Source organism: Phaenicophaeus curvirostris, chromosome 9 (assembly GCF_032191515.1).
Source record: "Phaenicophaeus curvirostris isolate KB17595 chromosome 9, BPBGC_Pcur_1.0, whole genome shotgun sequence".
Taxonomy (NCBI): domain Eukaryota; kingdom Metazoa; phylum Chordata; class Aves; order Cuculiformes; family Cuculidae; genus Phaenicophaeus; species Phaenicophaeus curvirostris.
This window is the reverse complement of record NC_091400.1, coordinates 16,477,791-16,494,400: the sequence shown is the minus strand read 5'-3', so window position 1 is coordinate 16,494,400 and position 16,610 is coordinate 16,477,791. Positions and strand designations below refer to the sequence as shown.

General features: G+C 41.3%; 1 protein-coding gene across 2 annotated transcripts in view; it reads right to left on the bottom strand.

Moving 5' to 3' along the window:
- Window positions 1-10,551: 10,551 nt before the first annotated feature.
- Window positions 10,552-16,610, bottom strand: part of PANK1 (pantothenate kinase 1) — a 28,702-nt gene continuing 22,643 nt past the window's right edge. For both annotated transcript variants that reach the window (XM_069864328.1, XM_069864329.1), the window contains exons 6-7: window positions 12,707-12,832; window positions 10,552-12,063 (exon numbers count right to left, since the gene is read on the bottom strand). In XM_069864328.1, the coding sequence (XP_069720429.1) occupies window positions 12,004-12,063; window positions 12,707-12,832 (186 nt within the window). In that variant the 3' untranslated portion in view covers window positions 10,552-12,003. The remainder of the gene's footprint in view (window positions 12,064-12,706; window positions 12,833-16,610) is intronic.

The following is a 16,610-nucleotide window of genomic DNA, read 5'->3' as shown; positions in this document are numbered from 1 at the left end:
GTCTGACAGACAACTCATAGGTACGCGCGCGGGTCCTGAATTTAACGGCGCGGTTTACATTTATACTTCTCCGGATTTCCTAGCCACCCGCCACCCGCCTTCTCCCCGCTCCCCGTACCTGGTGGCCGCAGCCCCGCGGCGGGTCCCCCCGCACCCGGGGCCTGGGGGGCGGAGCGGCGGGTCCTCCCGCACCCGGGGGGTGAGGGGGGCGGCTCGGTTCTGCTCCGGGAGGAGCTCCCCGCCACTGCCCCCCGTCACGGCGCCGTCCTGGGAGGGAGCGGGACCCCCCCCGCGCTTGATGGCGGCTCAGCGCGACCACGGGCGCTTTTCGTTGCGTTAAGAGGGCTTTGGGTATTTGGTTGTTTGGTTGGGTTTTTTTTCCTGTACGGGGATTTCTGGATCAGTGCTGTCCGGCGTTTCAGAAGAAGTCTGGCTGGAAAGCTGCCTGGAGGAGAGGGACCTGGGGGTGTTGGTTGACAGCCCACTGAAGATGAGCCAGCAGTGTGCCCAGGTGGCCAAGAAGGCCAATGGCATCTTGGCTTGTATCAGAAACGGTGTGACCAGCAGGTCCAGGGAGGTTATTCTCCCTCTGTACTCGGCACTGGTGAGACCGCTCCTCGAATCCTGTGTTCGGTTCTGGGCCCCTCACCACAAGAAGGATGTTGAGGCTCTGGAGCGAGTCCAGAGAAGAGCAACAAAGCTGGTGAAGGGGCTGGAGAACAGGCCTTATGAGGAGCGGCTGAGAGAGCTGGGGTTGTTTAGCCTGGAGAAGAGGAGGCTGAGGGGAGACTTCATTGCTCTCTACAACTACCTGAAAGGAGGTTGTGGAGAGGAGGGTGCTGGCCTCTTCTCCCAAGTGACAGGGGACAGGACAAGAGGGAATGGCCTCAAGCTCCGCCAGGGGAGGTTTAGGCTGGACATTAGGAAAAAATTTTTCATGGAAAGGGTCATTGGGCACTGGAACAGGCTGCCCAGGGAGGTGGTTGAGTCACCTTCCCTGGAGGTGTTTATGGCACAGGTGGATGAGGTGCTGAGGGTCATGATTTAGTGTTTGGTAGGTATGGTTGGACTCGATGATCCAGTTGGGGTTTTTCCAACCTGGTGATTCTGTGTGTGTGTGTGTATGTGTGTGTGTATTTTTTAGCTGTTCCAAAGTCAGGCGACCCTTAAGAATGGGAAATGTCCCTCTGTCCCTCTGTCCTACATGCCAGCCCTGTGCACCATGGGGAAGTCGTGCTGCCCTGCCTTGCTGGTCTTTAAACTTCCAAGCTCCATTCAAAAGCCCAGACCAGGGGAAGGACTCACACAGATTTCAGCAGGCTTTGGACCCTAGACTCTTGGAACAAGTTTCAAATTCCAGCAGCCTTTTGTTTATCCAAGGAAGATAAAACCAAGTGGCCTGCTGGATACTGCATGGGGGTTTCAGACAAGATCTGGAAATCAGCAGGTTTTTGCTCAGAAGGGACAGTAAACATTCTGTGACACTTTCCATGAGAACAAAGATAAAATGGGGCCTTTTCTTACCCCTCACAAACACTGTCAGCAGACACGGGCTGCCTGGTTCCTGTCTTTCATCCAGGACCTTGCTGCCTTTCAGCACTGCTAAAAGAAGCAAGAGCAAAGCTCCCAGGAGTGCACAAGCAGAGCTGGGAGGCGTTCACTACACTCCCATGGACCAGAGGCTTGGGCTATTTCAGCCCATACAGGAATCTGACATCAAATACGGCCTGCAATGTTGTTCTGGTCTGAGGAGAGCTCACCGTTTCCAATGTCTCTACAACTTTTCATGGTGTTACATTTTTGTTCTCCCTGGCTGGAGGATGAGTATGCGTTGCAGTGCTCTTCTGCAAAGCTGGTGTTAGCAGCTTATCCTGCTCATCATCTACACCCTCACCTGTACCAGCCCTCGGGGAAAAGCACAGTATAAAGGTGGCTGAACTGGGATTCAGAAGCTCAAGGCAGCGCAGGTCTTCTTTATCCTATTCCCCGAATCAGCACATGATACCAAGTGAAAAAAGATGATTCTCCACACCTACACAACATGAAAACTGATCACTTGGCAAGTATTGGCTCTACCTCAGACAGAAGTACGGCTGACTACTGAGGCAGCTGGGGAGAGCTCCTCATCTGTGCCAGGGTTTGCTGGGCCTGTGGACACTTTTTCCCCTCAAGCTCACGTGCAAAATGCACAGCTTAACAGCTAGGATTACTTTCAATTAAGTTTTTACTGCCTAATTGTTATATTTGTTATGTTCACAGGTGGAGGGAAGACCTTTGCTTTAAACTTTAACATACTACTTTAAATAAAATATGCCCATTGATAGTATCTACAGCAAACATCTACAGAGTTAACAAACATAGAAACTATTGTCATTCCACCCAGAGAGAAATTTAAAAGCACCAAAGATTTCTGTTTAATTTGGAGATGTACCAGATTAGTTCCAGGGGCACTTATGCAACCTTATAAAACCTTACAGATAATTTTTTTCCCTCCGTGCATGTGCAAGGGTTTTTCTTCATATTTGTTTGCTTTTTTCTTTCCAAGTTAAGCGTGTGTGGACAGAGACCTAAACGAGAGCCAGCTAAAAGTACATCAGAAACTATCTGCTCTATGTAGCAAGATATTTTGGTAAATATTACGATGTTGACTCTCCATGGCCTTGCATTTTGGTATTGGCCACGTGGCTGCAAAGCTGGACAAACTGCCACCATTCTGACACCAAGGTGCTTTGGTTCCCCCTGGCCACAGCAGTAGCTCATCGAGGTGCCTCATTGGTCCTCAGTGATGTATTTTTAGGATGGAAATTCGATAGCACCTTGACATGGGAGGCAGGCTCCCCAAGGAGCCACAAGAGCCCAGGGGTAAGCAGAGGGGCACAGGGGCAGCTGGCTGGCAGCTGTGCTCCCTGGCACCGGCATCAGGAGGGGCAGGGGCTGACATCGGGCTGGTGATGCCAGCTGGCAGGAAAGACAGCATCAATACCTGACCCTTCTTTGTGCCGCTGGTACCATTTGGTTGGAGGAGGTTTAAGGCATCATCCCCTCAAAGGGTAGCAGGTCAGCACAAACCAACCCATCTTCTCAGCAGGTTTTCCTGCTGCAAAACCACTCAGATTCTGTATGAGGTCTGGGGACTGGCCCCTAAGCCCGCAAAGCAAAAGGGGGTGCTATCTTTGGCATGGGCACATGCACAAGAGTGCTTTCAGTAGGCCTGGGTAGAGGTATCCTTCACTGTTCTTAGGTGATGAATACATGTCTCTGTAAAGGCTTCAAGCCTAATCTTACCTGCTCAAGACATGAAATTTAAAACAGTAGAGAGACATGGAATGGTAGTTTCTACCACTTAATTGCTGTAAGACTAACACTGCTAATTTCATGACTCGTGACAGAAACTGACTTCTTCACTGATACATTTCTAATTCAAGCCTAAGTAATATTTTACTAATTAAGTTGTTTTGCTTGGTTGGTTTCAAAAGCAGTTCTCTGATGTTATGTATTCAGCTATTTTGTGTGTGCGAGGTCACAAGTCCCCATCACCCAGTTGCCAGTCACACACCATCACCTTCCTAGCATAGCAGGGGAAGTGAAAAGGTCAGGGTGAAAAGGGACTGACTCAAAATTACCTTTCTTGCCTCCAAGAGGTCTATAGGGCAAATAGGTTAGAAAAGGAAAAGTCAGTTCTTCTCTGACTCTTGTGAATAAAGCCAAGCCCAACAATCTTCATACACTGGAAAGACAGACTTATAAAGTGATTTCATACCAACTGTGAGTGGCACTAGTAACAGCTCTTTTTGTTCCTGTACTAAAGGCACTTATAATTCCAGCAGGTTAAAAATCAAGCTTGTAATAGGGGAGAAAAAAAAAAGAGAAATTGAAACAAAGAAGTCTACCTGAATCTGACCTTGATGATTCTTCCCATGAAAAAAGGTAAACTCCTTTTCAGGGATTGGTGCCTCTTTTCTTCTGTTTGGTGTTTTTTTTAATTTGTTTTTGTTTTTTTTTTAATGCAGTTTCTCACATGATGAAAGCAAGGGGTGGAGGGTAGAGAAGACTCTTACGAAAGATCAGTTCCTGTATATTCTCTCCTCTACCTGTAGAATAACAGTCATAGTGTGAGATGGGCTAAGGTCAGTCTGTATCCATCATCAGAAAGCAGTTTTAGTTGCCCTTACACCACTCTTCCCCCATCAAAGAAGAGGCATACCAGTGATGCATAGGGAGCTGCCACACTGCACAGACAAATCTGCTGGAGAGAGGACTTCAAACCTCCTATATTTGAAGTGATAACTTACTTTCTAACCTAAAAAAATAAATGACTAAAACACTGAGAAATTTGGGAGTGTTTTGGCTTATCTTGTAAATACTTTTGGGTATTTTTTGTGTAGCCAAGTGCAATATGTTGAATGCTAGCTGTGTAACAGCATGCTCCATGCTTAGGACATAGGAACAGCATGTATTTGTTTCCTTATTCAAATAACACTAGGGATGAGATTGCTCATAAAACAAAACAATTCTGCTAAAAGGAACTAAAATGTCTGTTAAGTATATTCAGCATTTTGTGATTCATTTACCCACCCAGCTTGGAAAATAGAAAATTAATTTCTTCATTTAGTTTTTTTTTTTAATTAATTTGCATTGCTTTACAGTTCATTATTAAAAAACCAAAAAACATAATTTTCAAATACAAGAGCCTTCTCACTGTTCAAATCTATTTCAACAATTATTTTTTATTTCAGTCTCCAGGTGAAAGTTGCCTATGCAGCCTTCTCAGAGGAAGAGATTCTCATTGCCTGCATTGTGCTACTGCATTTCACAGAAATTCATAGAGCATCTTGGCTGCGCTGCCTTAGCTGCACACTGGGCTAAGGGTATGTCGGCAATGAGGGTATTGATGGGGTAAAGCAAGCAGGAGGACAGAGGGGACAGATTCAGCAGAGCAGATAAAAATACTACGTCACCACAGCATTGCATCTGCAGGTCGGTAATGATTTACTGATTTACACAAGCATACCTCAATTGCAGTCTCCCAGCTGATGCAACCGTTATAAAAGCTTGTAGGAAAGAACATTTGCATCAACACATTTTTTCCTACGGGCTTGAGGCTTAATTCCTCATCCTTACTGGCACACACATCCCCACTTTCACCCAGTCTAGCAGTAGGAACTCAAATCCTAAAAGCTGAGACCAGCTATTTTATTTTGTGCAATTGGATAACACAGATGAGTGCAACAAAAAACCCCAAACCAAGTCTCAACACACCAGTGGCCACACCATCCTGTTCCTTGAAGCACTGATGCCTCTGTTGTGATAACCTTCTGCATTATCAAACCAGTGGCTGTTCTTGACAAGGCTTGGTCTTCCGCTTGACATTTTTCCTCAATGCTTTCAGTTAGCAAAGAACATGCGTTCCCTTGCAAGGGAAAGTACCTTTCACAAAAGAGTTTAAGTGAAAAAGTATGCCACTTGGAAAAAACAGAATAATTCTAACATATTATGAGAGAACATGGTAAACATGTTTAGCTGAGGCCACATCCTCATGGATGGGCATAAATGGAGATCTCAGTAACATAGGTAAATTCAACCCTGTACACACATTGCCAAGGGTGCTTTGGTACATCATAACATTTATTAAAGGGTAACTTCTGCTTTGTACTAGACACAATGTTCAGATTTTCTCAAACAAAATTAAGTTTGCAGAGAGGTGGATAGGTCATCCATCCAAACAGCTGAAAAACAGTGAAATTGTTAACTTGGAAAAATACTTCTGAAGCTGGAAGTGCCCTGATCAACACAACAAAATAGCAAAACCACTTAAGGAAAGGGAGTGACACATTGCTGGTTTATGTACAACACAATGCTATTTCAGGCTGTTTTCCCTTCTTTGTTGCCTTAAATCATACCTTGAAGTTGGTACTTCATAGTTGTATATACAGCATCTAGAAATGAAACATGCCAGGCCAAAGGTCTGCACTGGGGTCTCTGCCACCCTCGCATTTGTCCCCAGCTTCAGCTTTACCTCAGGGGAAGCTGCAGGAGGCTGCTGACCCCTTCCTGCAACCAGCTGCTTTACACAGCTTAGCACAACAACAAGTTGCTGAAGGCCAGCAGAAAAGAGTTGCGTTTCTGCCAATACGATGCAACTGGTTTTGATGTAGTAAAAAAAGAAAAAAAAATCTTCCAGGGGCCAGTACATTCCCTGCTGTGTGTCTCACGTACTGAGACAAGCTGTTTGAGACCAGGCTATTGCCTGTACTAGAGAGCACATCTACATCTAGCCTTCAGCACAGGTAGCCTAGCACCTTACACAGGGGTGCTCAACCCAAGTAATAACCATTAACTGCTTTAGCTCATAACTGCCGTGCTACACCTTTCTTTCCCCTGAATGAGGACAATGTACTGTCTGCCATTCTGTCAAACAACCTGACCTCCCCACCTCTACCACTCACCTCTCACTGGCTGCACTAGCAAAGAACAAATTTATTGCTTACCCTGCAGTGCCCTTCTCACCTTGTCCATGTCACCTCCAGAAACCTCTAAAGACATTGCCATGCCTCTTTCCCAGGCGCAGTCACTTCCCCTCTTGCGAGCCTCAGCTTTCCTTACTCATTTCTTCTCCTTCTCTCCAAGTGCCAGCACCTCCTCTTGCTTGAAGTGAATCTCAGCCCCCGAGACAGTTGACAGTTTATCTTAACTTTTACAATGAGAACCACAATTTATTTTAATGCTTTTTGATGGGATTTTATTGGGGGGGGGGGTGGAGGAAAGCAGTTGGGAAAGATTTGAAGAACAGACTCTTATTGCATGGTCCCAACATCTCTTTTTTTTTTTCCTTTTCAAACACACTCATAATCATGCAATTAGTAAGATCCAGTCAGCACCAATAGTACTTAAAGAATCATAAATTGGATTACATTTTTAGGTTTAAACAAGCATTTATTTCCAGGACATCCTACAGATCAGATGTTCTCTACCTCCCAAGTAGTGAGAGGTAGCAAGACAAAAAACAGACTCTGGTCTTCTTCATAGTCTGTAACTCATTTCATCCCAAATTCAAAGACACCTTGTACTTTAAAAACAGATCCCATTAGAAGAGCTCATCCAACTGGAAACAATCACATATGTTTATTTTGTCACCAGTTCAACCCCATATGGTTTTCCCATCTCTAAAATTCTGCTGTGTCCTGCCAAAAATCACTTGCAAGTATCTTGTGACAGTCTAAGGGGAACATAAGCACCGATAATAGTGAAACACCAGGACAGCTTTGCTGAGGTTGGAATGCACTGCCAACACCCGACTCCTCCTAGAAGTCAGATTCTTGTACTGCTCCCACGCACCCCATGTTAGTCTTCTCTATCAAACCTGATCAAGTAAATACTCCTAGTCATCTCTCACTCTTCGGCCAGCCTTAGCAACTTTTCCCGAATAACTTAGTCCAAAATCTTTAATTTAAAGCATAGACCCTTCTTCCTACAGGACCTAACAAAACTTTTTGTCATAACCATTAAAAAATGGGGTTTCTCAACAGGAGGTGGAGAATGAGGAGAGCAGCATGTGTTTCAACAAGAACAAATGTTTGAATCCAGAAGAAGCTGACCTTGGCACAAGCTGTCACAATTGAGAGTAAGGAATCCCACTGATTCTGCTCCAGCTTACTTTAAAAGTTACCTTAACATACTTCAGGAAGAAAAGCCAGATTAACACTGCCTACCTTGGTAAGAGATCTCGTCAATTTATACCCAAAATAGTGCTTTGAATACGTACTAAATCTGCAAACTCACCTTTAGGGAAGCCTGCATCTTCACCCTAACCATTCCCAAACCAAAAACATCCAAGGATCTAGGTATTTCCAGGTTCTCGATACAAATCACAGATTGTAGTGTCACAGAGTTTTGCTTGCTCAAAATTGCAGTTGTAGCAGTTATAGCAGAGGTTCATCTATGGACAAGATGCAGACCAGGGGATAAAGCCCCTCCCACTGTGGGGGAAGATCAGATTCATGACCGTCTCAGGAACCTGAACACATATAAGTCTACAGTACCTGATGAGATGCATCCCAAAGTCCTGAGGGAAGTGGCAGATGTGGTTGCCAAGCCACTCTCCATGATATTTAAAAAGTCATGGCCATCAGGAGAAGACCCTGGTGACTGGAAGAAGGGAACATTGTGCCCATTTTTAAAAAGGGTAGAAAGGAGAATTTAAAAAGGGTAGAAAGGAGAGCCCCCCCAGCCTCACCTCTGTGCCTGGAAAGATCATGGAACAGATCCTCCTAAAAGCTATGCTAGGGCGCATGGAGGTGATCTGAAACAGCCAGTGTGGCTTCACCAAGGGTAAGTCCTACCTGAGCAACCTTGTGGCTTTCTGTGATGGGGTGAGCACATCAATGGACACAGGAAAAGCAATGGATGTGATCTATCTGGACTTCTGTAAAGCCTTTGACATGGTCCTCTACAACATCCTTCTCTGTAAATTGGAGAGGTTCATTTGACTGGCGGATTGTTTGGTGGATAAGGAGTCGGTTGGATGGTCACATCTAGAAAGTAGTGGTCAATGGTTTGATGTCCAGGTGGAGATCTGTGACAAGCAGTGTCCCTCAGACATCCGTACTGGGACCAGTGCTGTTCAATATTTTCATCAATGTTCTAGGCAGCGAGATTGAGTGCACATATTCAGCAAGTTTGCAGATGACACCAAGCTGAGTGGTACAGTTGCCATACCGGAAGGATGGGATGTCATCCAGGGGGACCTGGACAAGCTGGAAAAGTGGACCTGTGTGAACCTCATGCATTCAACAAGGTCAAGTGCAAGGTCCTACACCTGAGTCTGGGCAAACTGGTTTCAATACAGGCTGGGGGTACAACATGATTGAGAGCTGCCCTGGGGGTGCTGGTGAACGAGAAGCTCAACATGAGACAGCAATGTGCGCTTGCAGCCAGAAGACCAACTATACCCTGGGCTGCATCAGAAGAAGGGTGACCAGCAGGGCGAGGGAAGTGATTCTCCCCCTCTGCTCCACTCTTGTAAGACCTCACTTGGAGCACTGTGTTCAGTTCTGGAATCCCCATCATGAGAAGGAAATGGAACTGTTGGAACAGCTGGACTTCTAGATACCTCTGGTTGATGAACCAGGGCAAAAAAACTTCCCACCAGATGACTGCAGATAGCAACTGGATACAAAAAACAATCAGAAAAAAATCAAGAGAACAGAGATGCTCTTAGAACAGCCATGAAGTGCTCCCCTACGGCAAAAATATTGGAACAAGTGCTAGAAATCAATCATACTGTCATTCATCCCCTACTTTAATTATTGAGAAGGTACATGGAAGGAAAACAAAAGCTGGGATTAGTGAAGACAGGCAAAGTCTAAAGGTAAAGCAGCAAATTACAGTACTAGCAGATTCATATGATGGTGCTTGTGGCGAAGGAGAAAAACAGAAGTCAACTGCAGATTTCAAAGTAACAAAAATACTTTTGCAGTAGGCTTTTCTCCCTCAGGAAAGGCAAAATTTAACTTACCTCATTTTCCACTTACAACAGGCTCATCTAATTTCTCCAACTTAGTGATTCCTTATACCTTATTTCTCCATCTTATTAATTCACTTTGCTAATATTTTTCCCCCAATCAAATGTAGTCATTTGTGTATTATACACTTCAGAGTATTTTAAGTACAGCAATTTACCTATTAAGAATTTTACATTTTAAATCAGCACTCAGAAGTTTTATTTTGTGCTACTCTTGGAACTGCTGTGCTCAACTTACCTGACAGTCCCTGGAATCTTACAGCTAATATTAGGACTACCAGAATTGTGCTTTCCTTCTTCAACCGCACAGCTTCAGTTTGTGCATCTTGCAGAGTCCACATTTTTTCTTTATTACTTTCTCAGGGTTTCATATTTTTTATTTGAAGTGCTATTCCATATTTGTTTACTTAATATACTACTCTTCCTTCATCTAACTGTAAAACACTAAGAAATCAAGAACGCTTAAGTGACAGATATTCTCATATCAAATTCTCTTCAAAAATTGGCCAGGGAGAAAATGAGCAAATCTCTCAGAATCAAACCAACCCACCCCACAAACTGCACCAAGTTCCACAGCTTTAGCAAAGTTATTTCCATTGTCGATGCTATGCTTCCCTCTACTGTTTATTGTGGGGAGTGCAATTACCTCAACATTCTGAAGCCTTCCTTAAAAAAACCAATAACATAGAAACCAATCTCTTTAGTTGCAGGGAAAACTTAGTAAATGAGCTTAATGAAAGGTTCCTTTTGTTCATGAAAAATCAGAGAAAAACTATGCCTACTTATGTCAAATTCAGTATTACATGAAATATCAACAACACACCACTGTCTCACATAGTATTTTATAGCCTATGGAAGAGTTAACTCCAAGCAGGCAAAAAGCTTTGAACACTAAAGCAATGTAAAAAAGAGTAAAAAATTGTTAAGAGCCAAAGAATTAGCAGTGAAATAACTAGTCATACATGTCACAAAACAGGGTTCTGTATTTCACGTCACTGATTTCAATAAATTAATTCTACAGATACATTAAAATCGTTAAAACAGTAGTGGTCTTTATTTCCATCAGACAACTTAACACTTCAGTTAATATGAATTTATTTCAACATTTGGGAGATACAGAAATTAGTGACTATTAAAAAAACTGAAATAACCCCCCTTCCAAAAATATATTAGTTAACACCTGTGGTCTGAATGGTACACTGTCCCTCTGATGAGCCCTTTATGTTATGTGACATCACATACAGTTTTTAAAGACAAAATAATATACAGACTGGTTTTCAGCCTCTGATTTGTAAGCCCTCATGGTGTCCAAGAAAAGCAAGTTTAATTATGCTACACATTAACCTAAATACATAGATTTCAAAGGGGTATCAATTCAACTAGAAAAAAAAAATCTAGAAAGGTCCAAAATAAAAAAAAGCAGAAAACATTGTTATTGGAATACACACTCAAATCTTAGTGTCCTGGAGGGAAAGTTAAGATTAGCTTAAAACCAGAAAACACAAGTCAGTATTTTTTTACTTTTAGAAACTGGGCTTTGAATAAAGCAGTTATCAGTTGTTTTCAATTAAGATCAAGTTAAAAATTGCAGACTACAGAAAAGTCTTCAAATAAATGAAAACAAATCTCCACCCTTTGTCATATAACACCAAGTATGTACCATGTAAATAACATCTGCACTACAGAGCTCTTCATACAGATCACAGATTTTCAACAGAAACAGGATTTCATTTTAGCGTCAAGACAATGATTAGAATTTTAGTTCACATCTTGTTTGAAATTTTTAATATAGAGGAGAATTAGACCTGCAAAACCTCCTAGCAGACTGTTCCTGTTGCAATTCATGATTAATAACAAACTACAATCTTAAACCCCTTGACCCTAGACCAAGTTCTCTTGCACTCTTGCCAAGAAACGCACGTAGTCACAGAAAGCTTGGACATTTTTGGGGGGGTCGGGGGGAGGGAGGTGTTAAATTAAGTGTCTCATCCAATGAGGAAAGGCAAAAAAATCAATTACTAGTTTTCACAGTAAAATGCATCAGCTTTGCAGTTTCATTTGAAACCAAGAACAAAATCATGAAACGTCATGAAAATAAGATAAAAAATCTCCTAGAGTAATTACTAAATGAAGTTAAAATTACCACACTAATCAGTAAACCCCAGAAGAAAAGCAGATGCCTCATATCACAGGTCCTACATTAAACAGTATCTACTACTTAAAATAAATCCATAAAATCTGTTTGGCCACTTTGCACATTTTTTCCCATAAAAAATAGTGTACAGGAAAAAAAAATCTTGTTACTCCCAGTATGAATTCTGAAGTATAAGCTCAAAACAGAAGTTAAAGATCAGCTAAAAGGATTTTAAATTATTTACAAATCCAGCAGGTAGAACTACCATAATGGCTTCATTTCCATCCTTGTAGTGGCTTTCACTCTTATCCAGCAGCATCTGCAGTAGGAATCTCTTCATAGAGCTTCATCACTGATCATCTGTCATTTTAAGCAATTCAAGAAGAGCCCCAACAGCTCCAAAATAACCCTTTAAGTGAGGCAAAAGCAAAACAAAACTAATCACATTCCGAAATAAGAATGAGCATGTGAATGAGCAGTTCTGTTAGGGCAATTAAAAGACCTTTCTTAGAAGATCAGCCCTGCTAGGTCAAGTATTTGCTGTATCTGAATTATTTAATTTGATCTTGCTTAGATCATATGATCCTCTCTCGGACCTTATACTGGGAGAAATCTTACACGGTTTTCCAAAATTGTCAAAAAAAGAAGAAGAAATTACGGAACCACTATAACAATGCTTTATCAAGGGTGGTCAGTTTCCATTTTGAACACATCCATCTGACAATCACCTCAAAATTATGCTTACAAAAATTAATTTTAATTGAGGCTTATATACCCGACCACACAAATGAACACTGTTGGCACTTAGGGTCAAAAAATAAGGTACGTGGAACATTTAGCAACAAATACCACAAGATTAGTGATCAAGCCAGTGAGATTACAAGGGGTAATTGCAAATGAATTTGTAATAAAGTTATTTCTCTGCACTACTTAGTTTGTGCATTCACTTCAAAGCAGTGGCATCAAAATTCTCCCTTTTAACTTCGCCATGTCAAGACTCACAACATTATTGTACTTACAAATACAAATAAGCCCAACATGAATTTCCTTACCTCATGTTCCAAAAACAGAGCTTTCAGCTGTCCCTTGGACCAATAATCCATAGCATATGCTAACACCTTCATAGAAATCATATTAATTCTGAGAAAGTTGCCAACAAATACCACCTTGTCGATATTCTGTAGAATTGGAAAGCAAACCAGCAAAAATTACATTCAGCTACATTTGCCTTATCAAACACGTACTTCTGCATCTGTTATGAAGTTAAATGGGAATTTTTACTTACATTAAAATTCTCCAGACTGGAAAGTTAAAAAATAATAGCAGTTACTGACTGCGAAGTGGAGATGTTGCAAGAAAAAAAAAAAGTTTAATCCCAAAGAAAGTGAGAGGCCGATATCACAGATGGCAAATATTTGCTTAAAAGCCCAGGACCTTCCAAACATGAACAGGATTAGTGTTTTTTTTCTGTTGTTGGTTGGGGTTTTTAATTGTACATGACACGGTTGCGCTGAAGACATCTTTCCCCCTTTGCTTATTAAATGAAGCAACTTTTTTTGAGATCACTATGCTTATTAGATACAGATGGAGAACCTCTGAAGGGTATCGGAGAAGGATTATGGAGGAGATGGAAAGAAGCATCTTTCGTTATCTGTTATCTGGACTACAGTTCCATTTTCAGAAAGCAAGCAGAAGATGGAAAACATGACACTTGACATGCACTGCATTCCTTTGTTTCAGAGCTCATTTAAACTCAGTTCTCATGTAGAAGCTTCAGATGTTTGAGCAATCAGCACTACACTGTCAGTGAGAAAGCCACACGTTATCCTTTCTTGTGTGCGTATCAGTGCATGCAGTCCTGGTGCTTAAACCATGCCCACAACGATCTTACCAAGCCCACTTTTGTCTGTTATGCACAAAAACACACTTACAATTTGAACTGGTGTACCATATGGTGTTCACCATACTCTAGAACTGGTCTAGAAGATTCAGTAGAAGGCCAAATCCTGAAGGCATAAGCTTTTACAGGAATCCTGAAGGAGCCCTAGAAATACGTCTTTAAGAATCCTCTGCTAAAAGTTACCAGCAAAGACATACATGCAGAGAGGCTAGGTTTGTGCAGCTCTATTAACTCCAACACCTGGTTCTGTAGCAATTACTTAGCTACAGCCTGCAGTTTTGTTGTGTCCAGTGCTGTGCATGTGACATACCACAGCGAACATTCTCACCTGAATACTCAAGTGTTAGAGACTACTGATACCTAGATGCAATAACTTGTTTATCCAGTCACCAATGACTGAGTTATATGCCTGATTGTCCTCAAACCAAACACATGAATACAATCTAAATTTAAATAATTCAAGTATACAGCCAGTCACCTATCCCTGAGACTCTGCAGTCACATCAGCATGCATTCACACTTGTTCCTAGGAACTTATATGGCTGAAAATAACAACTCAAATTTGAAAAGGCTACTATTAACGCTGGCCAAGAGCACTTCGCATCCTCCAACAAGGTAGTTTTGTCTCTGAAGTAATTTCTGACAAAGCAGAGACAAACAGGTAACTAATTAATTTCCTGTAATGCAATACCATCAAACTGATTACATTCTACATCTGAGTTTCATTTTCATGAGATTTTTTTTTCCTGAATATACACACAAACCTACTGTTACCAGAATTCCAAGCAAGCAGTACCTAACCCAGAGTAGTCATAAACTAGCATGGCAGAGTGCATATCAACATGCAGATCTCCTATCAATTTCATTTACCAATATATCCCTTGCCTTGACAAAGATATAAGTTATGTTAAAGTTGGAAATTTTCCTAGATTTTTGAATTGAACTAAAACCAGCTTTAGTATTTTTCAGAAGTCAAACAAAGAAATGCTACTTTTATCTCTGAAGGGTGCCTCACCAATTTACTTCTAAATTGTTCACTGCTGAAAGACAGAAGTCTTGAACTGAGGAACGGATGCTGATGAAAATGCTTGCTTAAGCTATCGAATTACAACACCCTGGAAAAGACAGTCTTCCACTCTGTGGAGTTTTGCTAAATTTTTCAGCTACCCTACAAAGAAAGCTATGGTATAGCTTCAGTATAGTTTATATAGTATATATACATATTTGCCAATTTAATTGAATCAAAGATGCAATAAAAAAATTATGCACATATTTTCACAAGAAGCCTTGTTCAGATGCAACATGTTCCATTAGTAAGAAAAGTATAAACCAGAGATTGGTTTCCTTTATGTAGTTCTGCTGTGCCTAGGACAGACTGTTTCAAATGATGTGTAGCCAAATGGTTCCAGACCATGGAATTTTTCTACCCTACTGCCAACTTTGTGCAAGCAAACTTTGCTTTGAAGTTCTGCAGACAGAATATTTAATTTATTCCCCAGTCTCATTTTTTTCCTGCACATATGCAAGTCATTTCCAACACAATATTACAGCTGCAGTCATTGGGGCAGGGGGAAGGAAAAAACCCAAACTCATCAAAACTCATGCTGAAAGGTATAAATTGGTTTTTTCAAAGAACCTAAAAGTGAGCTTCACCATCCTACTACTACATACAAACTCCACTGAAAATATATATTGCATTCAACTTTTTTTTAAGTTCTTATTTGGTCATTTCATTCATCAAGCTCAGTGAGAGTCAGACCTTTATCTCCCACAGGCAATTTAGGTATGTAGATTATTTATCAGAACAACAGCATTACTTTTTTCCCTGAGAGCAAGTTATCTGGCAATTAGCTGACTTGCAATGATATATCGTGTCATAAATATTTTTTTTAATAATATGTAAAGCTACTCAATGAGGTTTTTTGTCTCTAAATCTACAGAATAAATTTAATTCTGTTGGAAAAATTCTACTTTGACGTTGCCTGGGAAATGAAAAATACTTTACACATCAATCCACATTCTCCCCAAAATTCTATGGATCACATCTAGTTTTTCAGTAAGGCTGCCCATAAAACAAAGATATTAGGAACCTTTCCACAATGACTCAGAAGCATTAGTTTCATCAGCAGCCTAATTCTTCCTCTGAATGCATCATGTGTGGTTCCCTGCTGCCGCTCTCCATGCTTTGATAGCCCTGTACAATGCTGCTTGAACTCCATGCCACAAGGCAACACTGTAAAGAAGCTGAAAGCAAAGAGAACACTGAGAGTCATCCTGACTCGAAGAGTCAAATTGCCAAATAAATAATGTCCCAGCTAATTTTCATGATGGAGGGGTTATTGTTGGCATTTGATTGGGGCATACACTGAGACTTGTGCTGTTTGACATGCTGTGAAGTGCTCTAGAAAGTGCTGATATTACCAACAGATGTAACATTTATTGGCATACAAAATTCTTCAGAGAGTCAGAATAAAAAGTGAACAGCATAGCAATACTGAAGAGACTTAAATCCAGTGAATGAGGAATAAAATGGCAGCTTAAATTTAAAAAGTTAAATGATAAAATGGAAGGGAGCAGAGACAAATACTTCACTATTAAGACACAATGATAGGCTCCAAACTAGCCACCACCACTCCAGAAAAGACTGTGGATGGTTTCGGAAAAAACACGAGCTCTATGCTCACAAAAAATATTAAGAACTGTTAGTAAAGCAACTCAGAACATGAAATTTATGAATATACTATCACATAAATTCATTTTGCAACCACATTCTGAATACTGCACGAAGATCTGATAATTCAATCTTAAAATTAGAAGCATAAAAAGACTAAAAAAACCCAGAATGAAACAGTGGACAGAGACACAGAGCGTCTTCTGTAAGAGAGGAGACTAAGTATTAGGACTTTCTGTTTCGGAGAGATTAAAAGGAAGATGTGGTGAAGGTTTATTCAGAAAACCAAAACCCACCAAAAGCACTTGCGATTAATTATTTCCTATTTCTCATAAAGCAAAAAGCTTAATACTTCCCAATAAAGTAACCAGACAGCAGTTTGGTG